At 43.4% G+C, this 21482-nt stretch overlaps 1 protein-coding gene across 1 annotated transcript; it reads right to left on the bottom strand.

Moving 5' to 3' along the window:
* Nucleotides 1–1042: 1042 nt before the first annotated feature.
* On the bottom strand, nt 1043–20902 carry urb2 (URB2 ribosome biogenesis homolog). Its single transcript, XM_046357264.1, has 10 exons — nt 20720–20902; nt 19856–19995; nt 19565–19741; nt 15628–18967; nt 15088–15248; nt 14653–14763; nt 13327–13569; nt 4480–4576; nt 2603–2742; nt 1043–1552 (listed from the first exon to the last, which is right to left on the bottom strand). The coding sequence occupies exons 2-10, from the start codon at nt 19979–19981 to the stop codon at nt 1355–1357; spliced, it is 4593 nt and encodes a 1530-aa protein (XP_046213220.1). The 5' UTR covers nt 19982–19995; nt 20720–20902; the 3' UTR covers nt 1043–1354.
* Nucleotides 20903–21482: the final 580 nt, after the last annotated feature.

Raw genomic sequence — 21482 nt, 5'->3', positions numbered from 1 at the left:
ACACGCTGTATATGTTGGGTTAAACCATTTCCAATTTGCCTTTGTAATGGTATAGTAATCATTTACTTGTATCCTTTTTCGTCACATCTGAAACAGAGTTCCCAGATAAAGCATACAGTGCCTACAGAGTATTCACACTCCTGGACTTTTTCCATATTTTGTTGTTACAACCCAAATTGAAAGTTGATTAAAATTGAGATTGTGTCACTGATCTACCCATACAATACCCCATAATGTCAAAGTCTCCAAATGAAAACAACAAAAAAAACATAAAATTATTACATCCCTTTTATATCATGCTTAAACAAGTTCAGGAGTAAAAATGTGCTTAATTTCTTTTATTTTCTTTAAGTTGACGTCCGCACCCAAGTGGAATTGTAATTAGTGTTGGATGCATTTCAATCCACCGCATCCGCCTATGTCACACTTCTGCATCTGCTGTGAAAGGTGACCGAGCTAAAGCAGTGTTTTTCAGACCATGAAAATTGGTCTTCTCACACAATAGTCTGGAGCATCTGAACGGTTTTGGATAAAAAGAAACCGAATAGAGCTAAGCGCAGGCCAAATCCTAGAGGAAAACCTAGTTCAGTCTGTTTTCTAACAGACACAGAGACAAATTCACCTTTCAGCAGGACAATAAACTAAAACACAAGGCCAAATATACACTGGACTTGCTTACCAAGACAACATTTAATGTTCTTGAGTGGCCTAGTTACAGATTTGACTTAAATCTACTTGAAAATCTATGGCTGGACTTGGAAATGGCTGCCTAGCAATGAACAACAACCAACATCAGAGCTTGAAGAATTTTTGTTAAAAATAAATGTGCAAATATTGTACAATAAAGGCGTGCAAAGCTCTTCAGAGACTTTCCCAGAAAGACTCGCAATTGTAATCGCTGCCAAAGGTGATTCTAATATGTTGTGACTCAGGGGTGGGAATACTTTATTTATTTAAAAAAAACATGTTTTCACTTTGTCATCATGGGGTATTTATTGTGTGTAGATTGGTGAGCGAAAAAAACATTTGAATCCATTTTGAATTCAGGCTTTAACAATTTTTAATAAGTCATGGTGTATGAATACTCTCTGAAGGCACTGTAAATCAAATCTTGACAATTGGATAGTCTAAAGTTACAGTATTAGCCATCAATACAAGAAAGACCAAACAAGGTATTAAAATAAAACACACTTGAGACATCATTTGTTGTCAATTACCTTTGTTGTCCCACTACTAAACCAACACACAAACATAAAAAATACAATTTACATGTTTAAACAGTTGTTTAAGAAAAAAAAACTTGGCTGTTATAAAGAAAAAGTATTTCTGGAAAGAGAGATGGTAGAGGGGAATGTCAGGCTGTGTATTTCTCCTCTCCTTGCCGCTGGGTTTTATGGTAATGAGTATAACTGCCATAGAGATCGTTGAACACCTCTCTGACACCCATCTGGAGGGTGGTGTTCAAAAACTTAACGTCCTGCTCAACACAGAGGTCCAGGATCCTGTAAACTCCCTCTGTCAGGTGGCTCTTGATGTCTGGTTGCAGAGTAACCTTGAGGGAGTGGAAAGGAGAAGAAGGGAGGCGAGGGTTTCAATTTGACAGAGTGAGGCTGGGGAAGGGGTAGTAAAATAAGACTCAGAAACATCATAATGTTGGTGTGATGAGTGAGATGGCTGATCAGGGTTTTGCCTCTTTCTTACACCTTTATTTGTGAACGCAGCTGAGGCAGTTCTGAAAGCCTGGTAGGAACATAATGTACTGCCAGCTGTAACCTGGACAGTGCCTCAACAAAACCTCTTAGAGAGATGCCAAGGCACATACTGAGGTGGGCTTCTTGGCTTAGTTAACCTTGAAAGAACAATGGTAGCGTTGAACTATTGCAGTAACCAATCCTTTGTTTAATTCTTACTCAAAGAGTTTGCTATTACAAATCAATCCTCATGCATCTTAGAGTTTGCAAAATTACATGTTAGCCATTTCATTTAGCAGACGCTCTTATCCAGAGCGACTTACAGTGGAGAGGGCACACATTTTTTCCCCCCTCTCTGCCTGTTCCATGGAAAATGCTGACTATGGAACGCAGTCAAGTAACGTGAATGCAGTCTCGTAGACCCTAGGAAAAAATGTGGTTTCTCCACATTGAGACAGTGCCAGATATGCTCAGACGGCATCACATAATAAGACAGACAAATAGTCTACCAGAGTCTACAGTAAGTACAGTCCTTTAGAGGACAAGTTGGCGCAGGTTGGGACAAGATTATGGCGGAAATGAAAATGTTGACTTGTCTTTCCTTCAAATCTGAGAAGTCCAGAGGACTTGCCTTAGCAGCTCTAAATGCAATACCAAGCATGGTTTAACTCCACAATAACCAACAGCAATGGATCAAATTAAAATCCTGGTATTCATTGTGCAGATAGTGTATTTCCTTCAGATGTAAGGGCTTGTGAGGGATGATAAAGGAGTGAAGGAAGATCTGGAGGCCATTTAAGGACGAAAATTCATGTTTTCAACCTGCAAAAGTATTATAAAATAGCCTAATCGCCTTTTAAAACTGTGAGCGAAATGTCACGGCCATCTTCCTTGATGCGAGAAGATCTTACCTTCTGTAGCTCGCTGACGTACTGTGCTACCATGAAGGAGGAGAGGATGGTGAAGCCCTCGGCTGTGGTGGCGATGTGGGAGTACATGCGTTCCACCAGACGAGCACACTTCAAAAGCACCTCCGCATCGATTTCAGGGGCTGGGGAATAGAAGAGCAATGCTTTTTGAAAACTAGACCACACCAAACGCTGAAGGCTAAACATTCATTTCAGCCAGAACTCCAGAAGTGGTACAACTTGTACAAAATGGTGACTGAGTGATGCAGCAGTGTGTGTTCAGAGTGCACTGTTCTCCTAAAACAGACTTGGGCTGTACTGCTGATGAAAGCACAGCATTTGAATCAAATCCCAAGGGTGCGGGCTGAGAATTAATATATTGTGAATGCATTGTGACAGAGCAGTACAATAAGAATAGGGTTTTATATAAGTTGAGATTTCAATCATGATAGCTAAGAGCAGAATATGGAGCAACAAGAGCCATTTAACCATTCTAATTGTGTATAGACTAATGCTTATGCTCACAGTCTGCATAAAACAGAGGCCCAGTTGGAACAATTTATCCATCCCTTTTTTCCTCTCGTGACTCATTGGATGTACAGTATAGCTATAGCCACAGAGGAGAAATATGGCCACCATTGTCTGGGTGGCAGGTATTGCCAAACAACCCAGTCTCCATGAAATGTATCCCGTGAGGGTTACTATATTTCACAGAGCCAGCCAGGAACTAATTACATGACGCGCTGAGCCTGACATGCTAGTTGAAACGAATGAGCTGCTCCACTCCATTTTTCCTTCTTGACCCTTCCTCCTCTGTCTGGAACAGGGGAGATCTGCCCAGATGTCTGCAGTGGTGGCCTCCTTTGGCTATGGAAGACCAACAAACAGTCTTCTCATTAAGAACGTGTTATCTATGATATCAAAAAAGTAAACCCCACCTGAAGACAATTACTGTTGAATAATTGAGTATGTCATTATTTCCTGTTGGTCAATAACGTCCGGTAAGCTCTGATGTTGAAATCATGTTGCTGTCTTATGTTGTTCCTTTCAGAAACAGGAAAACAATGTATCCTGAATATGCTGATCACATAGCTGAATACAGCTCCTCAACACTGATTCAACTCATACGGGATGCATTTAGCAGTACAGGATTACAGGGTTTTAACAAGGTGTTCATCCACAAGCTTGGCTGGGACTCCAGCTGTGCACTGTGCTTTTCATGTCTCCTTCGACAGTTCTGTCACCCTCAGTGGGATTGGTTTTTGTTGTATTTCCCTCATGTTGGTTTTGATCCAGTACACGGGGACCAGCAGGGCATAACACCAGCAACAGAAATGTAACATTACTGAAGGAGAAACCATTCTTCTCCTTTCTCCCTCTGCTTGGGAATGTGGAGTGGGCACGACCACCTCTTACATAGTATAACATGATACGACTCACCTATAACATACTTCAATGCCATGAAATACTCTTGCCCGATTAACAGGACTGGTTAGCCTGGCGACAGTATGCTGGCGTCGTTTGACACTGACAGCACATATCTACAGAGGACTCCCTTGGGAGGAACCCAGGCTAAATATTATGTCAACTTTTAAAACAACAGGCGGTGTCATACTTATCAAGGGGTGTGATGATTAAATGCTGAAAAATACATTTAATACACATGAAGATGGGTGGTTGCGCTTCTTTAAATGGGAACCAACAGGAAAATAGAAACTGCTAAATCATTTATTGGAAGAACATTTAGCCAATTCCTGTAAACGCCAATGTCATTCCGATCACTTGAAGTTATGAGTTAATGGGTGAATACTTAGATTACTGTATGAAGTGGTTGATGGGTGAGTGAATAAATTATTGAATGCATGAACCGATGGCCTTACCCCTCTCGGCCTCGACCTTCTGTCTCCCCTCATGCATGATGGAGACCACCAGGCGGTAGAAACAGTTGAGGAAGGACGGTGCCGCTTTCAGCATCACCTGGGTACATAGCAAAATAGGGCCACGTTACAAAAAGTTAAACTTTGACAACATTGCATTTGCAAGACATTCAGATTTAGTCATGTGCCATCAGTCTCTAAACGAGAGAAAGAGATTAAAAACTGGCCCACAATTCTCAGGCACTGCGATATTCCTATGAGTCATCAGTCAGCGAGGTAATAGTTTCCATGCACCCTCCAGTGTTCACGCCAAAGACGTGCCCCTCTCCAGAGCACATCTGCCTCCACTTAAGCGCCCCTCTGGCACAGACCAACAGCCCTTTCCAGAAATTGATTCTGAAGTTTGTCTCTGAGAAAAGAAACTGCTTCATTGCCTACAGCGGGAGGCAGTGGGATATTTTCCCTGGTTACCACCCTCAAAATATGTTCAATGTCAGATTGAAACAGGCTAACTTAGGTGCTGGCCTGGATCCAAGGTTGACGGAGAATAAGGCGAATGGGGAAGGGGTAAGCTAGTCACTCCTTGGGCACTTGTGTAAAAGGCTGAATCAAGCCAGGGAAAGATTCTGGTTGTGTTCCTCTGCTCAGACGTTGCTGACGCGTCTGGATAGGTATTTTTCGTGGAATCAGATAACATCATATGTTACAGTAACCTGGTGCCCAACGGGATTGAGACTAAAAAACCTGCAGCATAGTTGTTGTCAAAGTACTGCAACTAGGATAATGTTATTGTGAATTTGGACATATGATTAAAATTCTGGTACAGTGAGAATTGTTCTTATAAACCTGAGTTGCCAGACAATCTTTCTAAGGGTCAGTCCGTAGATCAGTGGACACTGAATGCACAATATGATTTCCTGGGTAAATGATAAAACACTAGCAAGTGTAACAATTGGACAACGGGTGAAGATTTGTACAATTTTTACAATCCCCAGATATTGACTGAATTATACAACAGAATATTTTTTGCTTGCATGGACAAATCTAGAAAATTCTGGTATTTTTGTGGGAATTCAGGTATTACTTTTTTCCCCTTAAAAATGCACTTGTATATTTTCTTATTGTATCAGGTATTTTTTGTGTGTGTTAAAATAAAGAAAACGGGTGCCTCCCGGGTGGAGCAATGGTCTAAGGCACTGCATCGCAGTGCTAGCTGTGCCACCAGAGATACTGGGTTCGGGCTCTGTCGCAGCCGGCCGCGACTGGGCGGCCCATGGGGCGGCGCACAATTGGCCCAGCGTCGACCGGGTTAGGGAAGGGCTTGGCCGGCAGGGATATCCTTGTCTCATCAAAAATCTAAATTACAACCATCCCCGGGGGGGGTACATTATTCATTTCAAATTTTAAGTTTATACATCGTACCAGTAGGCTGCCACTCAAAAGAAAAACAGTAAGAATAATGTATTTAGTAAAGAAAACAACGTCAAATCCCATTCCCCAACCCCACGTCTCCATTCAGAGGGTGAATGGCCAAGACAAGAGTGCATTGTGAACAGGGTATGGTAGCAGGTGCCAGGCACTCCGGTATGATTGTGTCAAGAACTGCAAAGCTGTTGGGTTTTTCACACTTAACAGTTGCCTGTGTGTATCAAGAATGGTCCACCAGCCAACTTGACACAACTGCGGGAAGCATGTGCCCAGCATCTCTGTGGAACACTTGACCCCTTGTAGAGTCCATGACGAATTAAGGCTGTTCTAAGGGCAAAAGGGTTCATTATTAGGTATTTTAATGGACAATAAAATTAGCTTTTCTTTCAAAAACAAGGACATTTCAAAGTGACCATAAACTTTTGAAAGGTAGTGTATATGTATGTATGTACAGTGCCTTGCGAAAGTATTCGGCCCCCTTGAACTTTGCGACCTTTTGCCACATTTCAGGCTTCAAACATAAAGATATAAAACTGTATATTTTTGTGAAGAATCAACAACAAGTGGGACACAATCATGAAGTGGAACGACATTTATTGGATATTTCAAACTTTTTTAACAAATCAAAAACGGAAAAATTGGGCGTGCAAAATTATTCAGCCCCCTTAAGTTAATACTTTGTAGCGACACCTTTTGCTGCGATTACAGCTGTAAGTCGCTTGGGGTATGTCTATCAGTTTTGCACATCGAGAGACTGAACATTTTTCCCATTCCTCCTTGCAAAACAGCTCGAGCTCAGTGAGGTTGGATGGAGAGCATTTGTGAACAGCAGTTTTCAGTTCTTTCCACAGATTCTCGATTGGATTCAGGTCTGGACTTTGACTTGGCCATTCTAACACCTGGATATGTTTATTTTTGAACCATTCCATTGTAGATTTTGCTTTATGTTTTGGATCATTGTCTTGTTGGAAGACAAATCTCCGTCCCAGTCTCAGGTCTTTTGCAGACTCCATCAGGTTTTCTTCCAGAATGGTCCTGTATTTGGCTCCATCCATCTTCCCATCAATTTTAACCATCTTCCCTGTCCCTGCTGAAGAAAAGCAGGCCCAAACCATGATGCTGCCACCACCATGTTTGACAGTGGGGATGGTGTGTTCGGAGTGATGAGCTGTGTTGCTTTTACACCAAACATAACGTTTTGCATTGTTGCACTGTGCATTGTGTCCCACTTGTTGTTGATTCATCACAAAAATATACAGTTTTATATCTTTATGTTTGAAGCCTGAAATGTGGCAAAAGGTCGCAAAGTTCTAGGGGGCCGAATACTTTCACAAGGCACTGTATCTATCTATATATTAGAGGTCGACCGATTATGATTTTTCACCGCCAATACCGATTATTGGAGAACCAAAAAAAAGACGATACTGATTAAATAGGCCGATTTATATATATTTGTAGTAATGACAACTACAACAATACTGAATGAACACTTTTATTTTATCTTAATATAATACATCAATAAAATCAATTTAGCCTCAAATAAATAACGAAACATGTTCAATTTTGTTTAAATAATGCAAAAACAGTGTTGGAGAGAAAGTAAAAGTGCAATATGTGCCATGTAAGAAAGCTAACGTTTAAGTTCCTTGCTCAGAACACGAGAACATATGAAAGCTGGTGGTTCCTTTTAACACGAGTCTTCAATATTCCCAGGTAAGAAGTTTTAGGTTGTAGTTATTATAGGACTATTGCTCTCTATACCATTTGTATTTCATATACCTTTGACTATTGGATGTTCTTATAGGCACTATAGTATTGCCAGTGTAACAGAGTATAGCTTCCGTCCCTCTCCTCGCCCCTACCTGGGCTCAAACCAGGGACACATCGACAACAGCCTCCATCGAAGCATCGTTGCCCATCGCTCCACAAAAACCGCGGGGGGACTCTGCAAGGGGAACAACTACTTCAAGGTCTCAGAGCGAGTGACGTCACCAATTGAGTTAGCACGCACCCCGCCAACTAGCTAGCCATTTCACATTACAACAGCCTAATCTCGGGAGTTGATAGGCTTGAAGTCACAAACAGCTCAATGCTTGAAGCACAGCGAAGCGCTGCTGGCAAATGCAGGAAAGTGCTGTTTGAATGAATGCTTACGAGCCTGCTGCTGCCTACTACCGCTCAGTCAGACTGCTCTATCAAATCATAGACTTAATTATAACATAATAACACACTGCTGTTCTGGGATTGATTTGTACTTCTCGCATCAAAGTGCATTCATATCTAGGAGACAGAACGCATCTCCTTCCTGAGCGGTATGATGACAGCGTGGTCCCATGGTGTTTATACATGCGTACTATTGTTTGTACATTCGAATGTGGTACCTCCTGCGTTTTGAAATTGCTACCAAGTATGGACTTGTGGAGGTCTACAATCTATTACAATATACAATATACAATATACAATATACAATCTCTCCGAGTTGGGCATCTCCGGCGTGGCCCACGCTTGGATTGCGTCCTACCTGACAGGTCGCTCCTACCAGGTGGCGTGGCGAGAATCTGTCTCCTCACCATGCGCTCTCACCACTGGTGTCCCCCAGGGCTCTGTTCTAGGCCCTCTCCTATTCTCGCTATACACCAAGTCACTTGGCTCTGTCATAACCTCACATGGTCTCTCCTATCATTGCTATGCAGACGACACACAATTAATCTTCTCCTTTCCCCCTTCTGATGACCAGGTGGCGAATCGCATCTCTGCATGTCTGGCAGACATATCAGTGTGGATGACGGATCACCACCTCAAGCTGAACTTCGGCAAGACGGAGCTGCTCTTCCTCCCGGGGAAGGACTGCCCGTTCCATGATCTCACCATCACGGTTGACAACTCCATTGTGTCCTCCTCCCAGAGCGCTAAGAACCTTGGCGTGATCCTGGACAACACCCTGTCGTTCTCAACTAACATCAAGGCGGTGGCCCGTTCCTGTAGGTTCATGCTCTACAACATCCGCAGAGTACGACCCTGCCTCACACAGGAAGCGGCACAGGTCCTAATCCAGGCACTTGTCATCTCCCGTCTGGATTACTGCAACTCGCTGTTGGCTGGGCTCCCTGCCTGTGCCATTAAACCCCTACAACTCATCCAGAACGCCGCAGCCCGTCTGGTGTTCAACCTTCCCAAGTTCTCTCACGTCACCCCGCTCCTCCACTCTCTCCACTGGCTTCCAGTTGAAGCTCGCATCCGCTACAAGACCATGGTGCTTGCCTACGGAGCTGTGAGGGGAACGGCACCTCAGTACCTCCAGGCTCTGATCAGGCCCTACACCCAAATAAGGGCACTGCGTTCATCCACCTCTGGCCTGCTCGCCTCCCTACCACTGAGGAAGTACAGTTCCCGCTCAGCCCAGTCAAAACTGTTCGCTGCTCTGGCTCCCCAATGGTGGAACAAACTCCCTCACGACGCCAGGACAGCGGAATCAATCACCACCTTCCGGAGACACCTGAAACCCCACCTCTTTAAGGAATACCTAGGATAGGATAAAGTAATCCTTCTCACCCCCCTTAAAATATGTAGATGCACTATTGTAAAGTGGCTGTTCCACTGGATGTCATAAGGTGAATGCACCAATTTGTAAGTCGCTCTGGATAAGAGCGTCTGCTAAATGACTTAAATGTAATGTAAATGTATTTCTGAGGTCTTGGCTGATTTCTTTTGATTTTCCCATGTTGTCAAGCAAATAGGCACTGAGTTTGAAGGTAGGCCTTGAAATACATCCACAGATACACCTCCAATTGACTCAAATTATGTCAGTTAGCCTATCAGAATCTTCTAAAGCCATGACATCATTTCCTGGAACTTTCCAAGCTGTTTAAAGGCACAGTCAACTTAGTGTATGTAAACTTGTGACCCACTGGAATTGTGATACAGTGAATTACAAGTTAAATAACCTGTCTGTAAACAGTTGTTGGAAAAATTACTTGTCATGCACAAAGTAGATATCCTAACCAACATGCCAAAACTACAGTTTGTTAACAAGACATTTGTGGAGTGGTTGAAAAATGAGTGTTTACATACACTTTGGAGTATATGTAAACTTCCGACTTCAACTGTAATATTACCCGCTAACATGAATTTCCTTAAACTAAATATGCAGGTTTTAAAAAATATATACCTCTGTGTATTGATTTTTAGGCATTGACGTTTATGGTTAGGTACATTCGTGCAACGATTGTGCTTTTTTCGCGAATGAGCTTTTGTTAAATCATCCCCGGTTTGGCAAAGTAGGCTGTGATTCGATGATAAATTAACAGGCACAGCATTGATTATATGCAACGCAGGACAAGCTAGTTAACCTAGTAATATCATGAACCATGTGTAGTTAATCACTAGTTATGTTAAGATTGACTGTTTTTTTTATAAGATAAGTTTAATGCGACCTAGCAACTTACTTCGCGTGGTCTGCCTGCCACGCAATTTTTTCGTGGAATGCAATGTAATCCAAAAATGCCGATTACCGATTGTTATGAAAACTTGAAATCGACCCTAATTAAATCGGCCATGCCAATTAAATCGGTTGACCTCTAATCTTGACAAACAGACCTATACATCCCTCCCTACCTTGTAGGCTTACCCAGTTTTGAAGGCATGGCAATCTCTGAATGTCATTAACATTTTTGGTGTTTCGTAATAGATGTATCTTTCCATTCATCATTTGGACTCTATACAGTTTGGATTGGTTGATTCATTTTATTTATCAATATAAATAAAAAAAGTTTGGAGACCTACTCATTCAAGGGTTTTTATTTTTATTATATTGTAGAATAATAGTGAAGACATCAAAACTAACTTTGTCAGATGGCTACTGCGTCTGCTATACAGATTTTCAATTCAAATATTTTTGTACAAAGATAAGCATAATATTGTTATATTATAGGTGTAACTCTTGTAGTTTTCCCTCACCTGAAGTTCAACTGTCGGAGTCAGCTGGAGCGCTTGGGCTCCCGAGTGGCGCAGCGGACTAAGGCACTGCATCTCAGCGCTAGAGGTGTCACTACAGACATCCTAGTTCGAATCCAGGCTTTATCACAACCGGCCGTGATTGGGAGTTCCATAGGGCAGCGCACAATTGGCCTGCAGTAGCTAAAGCTTAATAATAGCCATACCATACCAAACATTCACAAATGTTTCTCAACTTTATTAGGGTAATATCAAAAGTCAGTCAAGCTATTGTTTATAGAGAAAATACGAGCAGAAAAACAAATGTTAAGCAGGGAAAATAAACGCACTACCATCCCCTGTGCCCCCCATAAAACACAAACTTCGGCAAAAAAACCCAATAATAATTTGGCCCCTCCCCTATTTTGGATCACTCCTCGACCCCAGTAAAATTAGATTACTCCCTAATAAAAATCACACCTATCTTAACATACTTTACTTTGTTTGCAAGATCAAACATATCATCATTATAATTTGAGTATTCATTTTTGGAAGTTGTTTTAATTTCAGAGCATCTAAATTTGTAAACATTTCAATTGTTTTTAAAATTCCACGAAAAATGAACACCCATCAAAATAAAGTGATCTTTCTTCTCTTTCACTCTAACATGCTAACTACACCGCTTGCCTCGGGTGCATAGCAAAATACATTTAGACATAGATGTTATTCAATTATTGTACCCACACTGCTCACGTGCATCAATGAGCATCTGCGTTGTCAAAGGCTAAAATAGAAGTCAGTTCTATTTGTGACACTGATCGCGCTGCAAGTCCTGCCTCTCTCATCTCATTGGTTTAAAGAAGCACATACCCATGTTGTGACGGCCCTGAATTTTTCTGAGCCGTCTCAGTGCTTCTCCTTCCAATAGGGTGCTTTCCCTTTAATTCCCAATTAAATAGCCAGCATCAGCTGCGCAAAAGTGGGGGTGTGATGGAGACGTGAATGAGGATGTGTTCAAACCTCAGTTCCGAAGCTTCTCTATTCCGTTTGTTTGGTAGCCTAATAGAGTTTACCCAGGATCGGATCCACTTTCTCAGCCTTTCTCCACTGGAGATCTATTGGCGGATTGGATTGTCTGACTGACCGACTACCACCTTTTTGTATACGGTATTTCATTTGTTTTGATGTGATGTATACTGTGATGATTTATGTAGTTAGTTGTAGTTGAGGACATAGTAAGAGTTGATACGCTTTAAAGTTCTGTGGTAAAATATTGTATGATTAATACTGGGTTTACGCTACACTTGAATGAACGGACAAACATTGCGTGACTAAGGTCACGGGAGTTCCCTGAACTCCTTTACCGGGCTGGACTCTTAGGCCCGAGGTACAGGACATTTCTGGAGGAACCAGAACTCATTGTGATATTATTATATGTGTGTGTGTAATCATTGGTGTTGCTAATACAACCCACGCAAAAGAACATTGTTGTTTTTGAAGTTCTTTCCAATGTTTTACGGGTTTATGAAAAGTTTATTTCCATCCCGACTTTTACATAAGTCCTTTGTATTGGTGTAGACTTGATGGACCAGATGGGACTCATTCCCTCCCAAACCAAAAGGAGAAACCAATGTTTTACCTGGTAGGCACAACCTACCTGGCATCCCTATAAATAATAACCTCAAGTCAAAACCGTTACAATGTGCCATTTCCTCATTGGTTATACCCACGTGGGTGACTGAAAGACGATCGGAGGTCGGTGGTGGTTATACACCTTTTATGAAAGTTAGTTGCCAATCGCCATATAAGTCCAAAGAAGAAATTCCTGGAAGGAGGAGAGATGACTACAAATGACTCGGTTGACCATTTTATCTGTGGATTAATTGTCGGAGTAGAGGACCTTGTGCATTTCAGGTAAAATAACAACATTTATATCCCAGGACAAATTAGCTAGCAACAGCAAGCTAGCTAGCTAAATTGCCATAAATGTTTAATGCTTTTCGACCTGTCCCCAAATGAATAAAATTGGTTCAGAGTTTGTTTTGATATTTTAATCTGCGTGTCTTGATCGCGTTTGGTGTGGGGGGACAAAATCTATTTGCGCACAGTGGCATGTGCGAGGCCGGTTTGGGTACGGTGTAAGTCTCGAGACGGTATGTTAAATCCCTGAGAAGCTTTAGCGTTCTTATAGATTCAACAGAAAGACCATGTATTCTATTAAGACCATTTCAGCCATTACCGGAGTGTGTTTGATAGGTCATTACATACGTTTCCTCGGTTGTAACATTAACGGGAGGGAAAAAAACAACAGGAACAAGCAAAACTATGAAAGTCACAGTATTAAAAGGAAAGCAATCAATCAAAATGGAATTGACAAGTGGATTTTGCACTCCTTAAGCACAGGAAATAGATGGCTGAAAAAGACAGATCCTCCGGTGGACGGTGCATATGCGTTGCTAAAAACACATTTATCGAATCCAGGCCACTAACCTGCGGGTGACACTGGATGACTGCAAACAGAGCCTCGTGAATGGCCTCAAAGGTAGCGTGGTAGACTTCCATCGTCAGGTGCTCAAGGGGGACAAACTGCAGGGCCCCCAGCACCATGGTCACGTGGTGGGGGTTGGAGAGCATCCACTCCCCCTGACGGAGCATGGCTGTCAGAGTGTCCAACACTGGCACGGTCAGAGCAGCAGTCAGTGTTGGCTCCTTGCCAGCCTCCTTCACTAGAAACTGAGAGAGAGCAGAGAGGACCGTGGGAGTTGAACCAGAGATGAATATAATGAGGAATATGGATTTAAGATGGAGGACAGAAAGAGAGAAACAAGGAGTGAAGTACTACATTCTGTATGGGTTCTCAAAATGTGTTGTCTCAATGTTTTACTATGGTTGATGACAACAAGTAAATAAATGTGTTAATTAAGCAATGAAAGTTTACATTTGGATTTGGCAATAGGGCTAAGTAAGCCATAGAGAGAACAGAAAAAAACTGTTATACTGTAGACCAATTAAGGTATGAGGCAACATTCCTGTTTGTGTTGTGAACACAGTGAGGGATTATAGTTGTGTTGTAAAACCTAACGTTAGTTATTCCTGCAGAGTTGCAATGAGGTGAGAAGGGGCAATATTGATAAATGAAACCAGATTCAGCTCGATTAAATGGGACAGTAACAGGGAGGGAGAGACACTTACTGCTGCAGCCCAAAATTGGCTTTCCCCAGCTAAATAAATTCTTCCCCCGTATCAGATCCAAGACCCAGGAGACAGTGCACAGCGGAGGAGAAGCGTGACATGCTTTGTAACAGACAGCCAGACTGTGGTTCTAATTACAGTGCTCTCTGCAATGCCCAAAGGGGGTTTCTACATTAGATAGGAAACACATTTACCCTTTACGTCGATGATAAGTCTATGCCAAAGCCAATGCTTTGTTTTGTCCCTCTTGAAGCATGGACGCAGGTTTTTAAGTGAGAAGGACGCAGGTTTTTAAGTGAGAAAGACGCAGGTTTTTAAGTGAGAAAGACGCAGGTTTTTAAGTGAGAAAGACGCAGGTTTTTAAGTGAGAAAGACGCAGGTTTTTAAGTGAGAAAGACGCAGGTTTTTAAGTGAGAAAGACGCAGGTTTTTAAGTGAGAAAGACGCAGGTTTTTAAGTGAGAAAGACGCAGGTTTTTAAGTGAGAAGTACACATTGTACCTTCACCATAACTGGATGTTGAGTGATTCTAGCTCAAATAATATTTTTCAGTGGCATCAATTGATTTGGATAAACCATCCTTGTTTATCCAAATCAGCACATCAAATGTCACAGTTAATACTTACTACTAAGGCAGATATGATCTGAGGTGCAATGAGCCAGAATGCCTTTAAGCAGGTTTCTGGAAGCAGGCCGCTGGCAAGCAGCTTCGTTATCGTCACTGTTGAAAGGACTTCCTGTAAAATACAGTGTGCTCTTTGTAGTGTGTCAACAAAGCCAACATAACCATTTTAGGGAAAATCTCTGTAGAGGAGAACTGAGAAGAGGGAAAATTGAGGGATTCCTGTGCTGAATTATTTAGTAGGAAAAATATAAGGCTAGGTTTTAAAGGTGGTGTTAAATACCATTTAGTAGCCCATATAGGAAATGTTATCCAGACTTCAGTGTTTAAGTATTCAGGACACCAAATACAGTAGCTTGTAACTCAGATAGCATCATTTTACAGTAGCTAGTAATATCACAACTTGTACAGTAACACTTGCAGTAAATATAACACCTACCCTATGACAGCCGCTCCTGAACTTGGAGGTATCCAGTCCGTCTCGGAGCAGCAGCAGGAGAAGGTGGAACTGTTCTGGGGTACTCCTGACCAGCAGCTGGTCCAGAAGCTCCTTTACTGGCTCCTCCAGGGACCTCACCTCTGATACTGACAGCCATGGGGCTAACACAGAAGAGTTATGGTTAACATTAAATAATAGGCGTGAAGTATCAATCCATAACGTTATCATTATATTTATCCATTACTGGGAAATTAGATGGTTTCTAAATGTACAATTATTTTGAATAATATTTTTTTATACTAATATGTATTATTATTTTGTGTTCAAGAGAAATTCTGTCCAAATGCTTAATTATGTCTGTTTTAGTTATCAATGTCTGTCAGCAGTGGTACAGGAAATGTACTTTGACATTTACTTGAGTGCTATTTTACAAGCAGTAGGAAATCACACAACACACACACACACAGGTGAGCATCTCAGAATACACTGTACCAAGTCGGATAAAAAAAACATTCATTGTTGTGGAATAAGAGCGCGTACCTGCAAGCAGTTTGTGGACAGTCTGCAGAATTGCCACAAAGAGCTCCTCCTGGCCAAGGGCTTTGGTCATCTCTGCAGCAGCATAGTACGCTGAGAGGAAGTGGAGCGATGAGACCAGGAAGTCCATGGGGCGCTGGGATGGGCACAGCTCTCTGAGAATCTGCTGGCTGAAGCTCCTGTACATGCCCATGTGGCTTAGACTCTCTTGTGTGATGCCCTCGCTAGGCTCATCTTGGTGGCAAGCACAGGCCAGCTCGCTCCTCACCATCCCGGTCACCACATCCACAGAGAAGGCCTGGCCTAGTAGACTGCCTGTCTGAGCCCTCAGGCTGGCCTGGATGGCAGGGCCCATGACAGCAGTGGTCTTCCCCAGTAATTGACTCAGGGTCTCATCTAGCTGCTTGGTTGTCCTGAGGCTGGATGTCATGGCCTGGCACAGTGTGTTCATAGACGCAAGCAGGAGCTGTATGGCGAACAGGCCCCCTGTTTCAATGTTTCCTGGGAGAGAAGACAAAGCCATAACGGCAACCTCGCTATTGACCAAATAGGTGGTGAATTTCTCCAGGTTAAGGCGGACACTGCTCTTTCTGTGGATTATCAATAGGATCAGGGACTGGATGAAATCCTGGACGGTTTTTAGGAAAGTCAGCCAAGCAGAGCTGTCCACGGTTTGAAAGAGGCCCTTATTGCTGTGTGAAAAGAGAGCTGTCAAAGATGCCTCCAAGAGGCTACTCCCATGCACAATCTTTAAAACATGATGGGAATTATTCCCTGCCAGAAGCAACCCCATGAGACTGAAGAGCTGGTTCAGCAGATGTATTGTTACGGCAGGCTTCACATCATTATGTAGCTGTGTGTCTGTGACCATGAGGAATAAGAGTAAAAAGAGCCCTGAAAAGTCTTCAGAGGACATTCCATCTGGGTTAAGAGCATTGGTGACTTGAAGTAAGCTTAAAAGGTTATCGGCTTGACTTTGAGATAGGGTTATAGAGGCTCCGGTCGTACTAGAGTTCAGTATGTGTTGGGCTATGGACTCCAGTCTCTTCAAAGCAGAATGGGATTCACTGACATCGCCATCTGACTGAGTTACTGCACTTCCTTTGTCTCCAGCTGTCAAACAGCTTACTTCACTCAACTTCATGAGTGCAGGACAGACAGAGGCCATGTCTGGGATGCCGCTGAGAATCCCCACAATCCTTTGAGTGACACATCTGACAACAGCAGAGTAAATAGTGGGTAACTCGACAAGAACAAGGCTCTCAAGCAGATCTTTGGAAATGAGAGAGACAGACAGCCTCTCAGTGGTGTCATCTGGTGTCTTCTGAAGTAGGGAGCTGAGGAGAACATCAGCTATACGACACAATTCGTCCTCAGTGAGGAATGGCGAGATCATGGGTAGGTTTGTGGTAATGAGGTACCAATGTGCCACTGGGTACGTGCTGGCATCCACACTACTGACCTGACGGTCCCATAGCTGGTCACTCTGCTGGCAGAGTTGAGGATCTCCTCTCCCCACAATGTACTGGGCTGCTCTGCGGAGGACATCTGAAGCTCTAGTCTGTGCCAAGAGCTCATTGCTTAGGATAATTTTCTTCATTTGTTGGAGAGTGAGCAGTTTTTGCAGGAGGTGAGTCATGGGGCTACAGTGCTGGCCGATGGGAGAGGCCTGATCTTCACCTGTCGCCATCACACCAGAGAGGAGAATACCTATGTCGTCTAGTATGTTAACGCTAGCTGGGTCCGTTGGAGATGTGTATTTCGTACAGTGAATCTGAAAGAGGGTGTCCACCTCCACCCAAGTGTACTTTAGCAGAAGGCCTGCATCTTGGACTTTCTGACACCCAGGGACGTCTGGGGCCTGGCCTTCAGCCAGCTGCAGCACTGGCTTCACCACCTGGAGCATCTTCTCCATTAGAGCCTGGGTTTGCCTCACAACAGGAACTGGTGTGCTGTTGTCCAAAGTTTTCAGGCTGAACAACACAGAGTACAAGAGCACACTCAAGGAGAACAACTTCAGGGACATGTCTTTGTTTCCTTCCAGATCCGGGAGTACATAGCTTGTTACATTCTCTAACATGAGGCAGCATATTTCCAAAGTCTGGCTGGTAGGGTTGTCCAGAAGGCATGTGCTGAGCGTCCTATGCACTGCCTCTGGGAGAACAGGCTGTCTGAGCTCATCCATTGCTGGGCGGCAGATGACAGCCAGGAGCTCCTCGAAGAGCTTGGGGAGCTGCCTCAGCTTGGCGTAGATCTGGAGAACAGAGGAGATGAGGGCCTCGCGTGCCTTCCTAACCCGTGGCTCTGTGCAGTCGGAATCAATCCATCCTGCCGACAGCAGCTCGTCCAGGTCCGGCTCTATGATCAGGTGGTTGAGACTGAGCAGGGCTTTTAGACAGCGGTACCATGCTGATATGCTGGGCTGGGCATTGTCGAACAACAGCCTCACCACCTTCCTGTAGAAAATCAACTGAACCTCCTCGTACTTTATCCTGTCAGCCACCACATTGTAAATGTCTGCCGTCAAGCATAAATTCAAGAGGTTCTCCAAAGCCAGCAGAGCTAAGCTCCAGTTTTCACCATCAAACAGGTCTTTGAGAGTCACCTCATTTGTGAAATCCAAGGCAGCGATTAACTGTGTTAACATGTGAAAGCAGAGTACTTTATTATCTCCTCCTTTACAGTAGGCATCCAGAGAGAATTTGAAGAGCAGTGGGAGGGAACTCGACCTGACCGCAAAATGGAGATCAGTGTCACAGTACCCTTGTACACAAATCTTTGAGAGTATCGTGTTGACTGGGGAGAGTAGGCTCTTCCCCGCTGCTCCCTTCTTCATCCCTGGCTCCTCCTTTGAGAGGAGCTCCTCCTTATAGGCCTGGAGGTGGTCTGGCAGGAAGAGAGCAGACTGCAGGATGGTGTCCACTTTCCCACGGATGTCCCTACTCAGGTGCTGGCGGACACGGGAGTCATCCTCGGCCATCCAGGTCCTGGAAGTCAATAGGTGTCTGAGCAGGAGGAGGTGCTGGAGCAGGTGTGTTGTGACTTGGGCAAACACGCGGTTAGCATTGGCCTGCTGCTTTTGGACCGCGAGGTAACTACTCAGGGTAAGGAGGAGGACCTCAAACACCTGGGGTGTCAGGGGGTCTGTGGCTTGCTGCTGACTGAGCTTGGAGCAGCCCAGGGTACACAGCTTGGCCAACAGCTCCACCAGTAGCTCGTACTTAGTGGTGAATGTGACAGAGAGGACTGAGGAGGAAAGGATGCCCTGACAGCAGCTCAACACGGTGGAGACAGACGCTGAGGAGGTCCCTGAGCTAAACTCCTGAATCCTTTCAATTATAACCTGGAAAGAAAAATCACCTGTCAAAAATCAATACATTCAATAAAACAGGTGTACTTTTTTTTTTTTTTTTTTTACAATTATTTTACCAGGTAACTTGACTGAGAACACATTCATTTACAGTAATGATCTGGGGAATAGTTACAAGGGAGAGGAGGGGGATGAATGAACCAATTGTAAGCTGGTGATGATTAGGTGACAGTGATGGTATGAGGGTCAGATTGGGAATTTAGCCAGGACACCGGGGTTAACACCCCTACTCCTTCAATAAGCGCCATGGGATCTTAAGTGACCACAGAGTCTGGAAACCCATTTAACATCCCATCCGAAAGACGGCAGCCTACACAGGGCAATGTCCCCAATCACTGCCCTGGGGCATTGGGATATTTTTTTTAGACCAGAGGAACAGGTGCCTCCTACTGGCCCTCCAACACCACTTCCAGCAGCATCTCGTCTCCCATCCAGGGACCAACCCTGCAGTGAGATGCAGGGTGGTATGCTGTACCATCAATGTCCTTATCTTGAAAAGCATCAAACTTACTTAAGCTGCTAAAAGTGTAGCGATTACATACTGATCATTGGCACTTATGACCAACTTACTTGCGCTACTGCCAAACGAAGGCTGATGGTTTTTCCTTGGCTCAACACACTATGTAGCTTTTTGCTGTGCAAAATATCATCCAGGTAGATCCACAAGCCTTCCACCACCACCTGTGGCAACTCCACTTTCTTACTGTAAAAGCCTGTCAATGCATGACTTATCCAATCAAAGAGTACCTGTAAGGAGATATAGGACACAGCACTTCAATATAAAACAAATAAGGTTTACAGAGACAATAGGATAAACATGCTGGTATAATTCACCTAATATCTGATGGGCAGATGTGTTACCTGTTCTTTGTTAGGAAGTAAGCACTGTGATGAAATCCATGCAAAACGGGCAAGCTTCAGTTTGTCCACCCAGGGTGTCTTGGGGTTTTTGAGCTTCAAGTGAATACCAGAGTACATGGCAGCCATATCCGAAGCCTGGCCTGTGGAGAAACTGACCTGAGTCAATAGTTCTCAGACTAAAGGACTTACCTTATTTGGCCAGTAGAGGGAGACGTTTACTTAAAGTTAAATTCTGACTGCTTAGTCTAATGGAGCAAGCTGGTGAATGGACTTGAAACAGCAAGAATCCACATGATTGTGAAATACAAATGAAATACATTTGTATGTCACATGCACCATATACAACAGGTGTAGGTAGACCTTGCAGTGAAATGCTAAATGTACCATGCCTGGAGTGCACTGGTCAAATAAACGTGTAATCAGATTTGTTTTTATAGCAAGTAGCATTGACATAGTACTACTACACGATGAGCTATTACTGTTCTAGTACAGATATACAAATATTTGGTACTAGCTTTAGTTACTAACTCGCCAAGGTTGTTTCTGCAATGCTAACATCTGTCAAAAATGACATGTCAAGTAGAAATAAGTAAATAATACAAGTGAAAGTCATTCATATTTAGTGTGTCATGAGGTTGTAACAAAATCGAAGGAGACGCTAGAAAGAACAAGCGAGAATCTACATGATCAACGGCTAGCATGCACGGCTAAGCTAAATCAAGTTAAGCTAATCATGGGTCTTTCAGCTGTACTTTTAACTACGAAAACACGAAGCAATGTCTGAACAATTCAAACACTCACATTTTAATAAAATTCTGAATTATAAACCGATTTTGTTAGCAAATGATGTTAGATATTACTTACTATTTTAACACCAACACGTGTTCCGGTGTTTTCACAGACAAACTTTAACCTTTACCCTTTGAACGCCACTGTATCCAGACAAAAACAATCGAGTGCTGATTATTGCTCACTTTTTTTTGTAACTTAACCTTAATTTATCTAGGCAAGTCAGTTAAGAACAAGCTCTTATTTTCAACGACGGCCTAGGAACAGTGGGTTAACTGCCTGTTCAGGGGCAGAACGACAGATTTGTACCTTGTCAGCTCGGGGATTTGAACGCTCTAACCACTAGGCTACCCTGCCGCCCTCATGTGGTACCCCTCAGGCTCATCCTGACATGACCCTCCAAGCATGACAAAGTCACTAGCCATACTGCTCGTACTGTGCATGATTTCCTGCAAGACAGGAATGTCAGTGTTCTGCCATGGCCGGCGAATAGCCCGGATCTCAATCCCATTGAGCACATCTGGGACCTGTTGGATCGGAGGGTGAGGGCTTGGGCCATTCCCCCCAGAAATGTCCTGGAACTTGCAGGTGCCTTGGTGGAAGAGTGGGGTAACATCTCACAGCAAGAACTGGCAAGTCTGGTGCTGTCCATGAGGAGAAGATGCACTGCAATACTTAATGCAGCTGGTGGCCACACCAGATAATGACTTTTGATTTTGTCCCCCCCCCCCCTTTGTTGAGGGACACATTATTCCATCAATGTTAGTTACATGTCTGTGGAACTTGTTCAGTTTATGTCTCAGTTGTTGAATATTGTTATGTTCATACACATATTTAC

The sequence above is a fragment of the Oncorhynchus gorbuscha genome, linkage group LG07 (genome assembly GCF_021184085.1).
Source record: "Oncorhynchus gorbuscha isolate QuinsamMale2020 ecotype Even-year linkage group LG07, OgorEven_v1.0, whole genome shotgun sequence".
Taxonomy (NCBI): Eukaryota; Metazoa; Chordata; class Actinopteri; order Salmoniformes; family Salmonidae; genus Oncorhynchus; species Oncorhynchus gorbuscha.
This window is presented reverse-complemented; position numbering and strand designations above follow the sequence as displayed.

Bases quoted from the DNA above. Each gene is read 5' to 3' on its own strand.
- urb2 (XM_046357264.1), bottom strand. From the start codon at position 19,981: ATGGCTGCCATGTACTCTGGTATTCACTTGAAGCTCAAAAACCCCAAG. The intron at 15,249-15,627 runs GTACGCGCTCTT...CTTCTGTGTTAG, and splicing joins TGTCCACAAACTGCTTGCAG to CCCCATGGCTGTCAGTATCA. The intron at 1,553-2,602 runs GTAAGATCTTCT...CACTCCCTCAAG, and splicing joins ACGTCAGCGAGCTACAGAAG to GTTACTCTGCAACCAGACAT.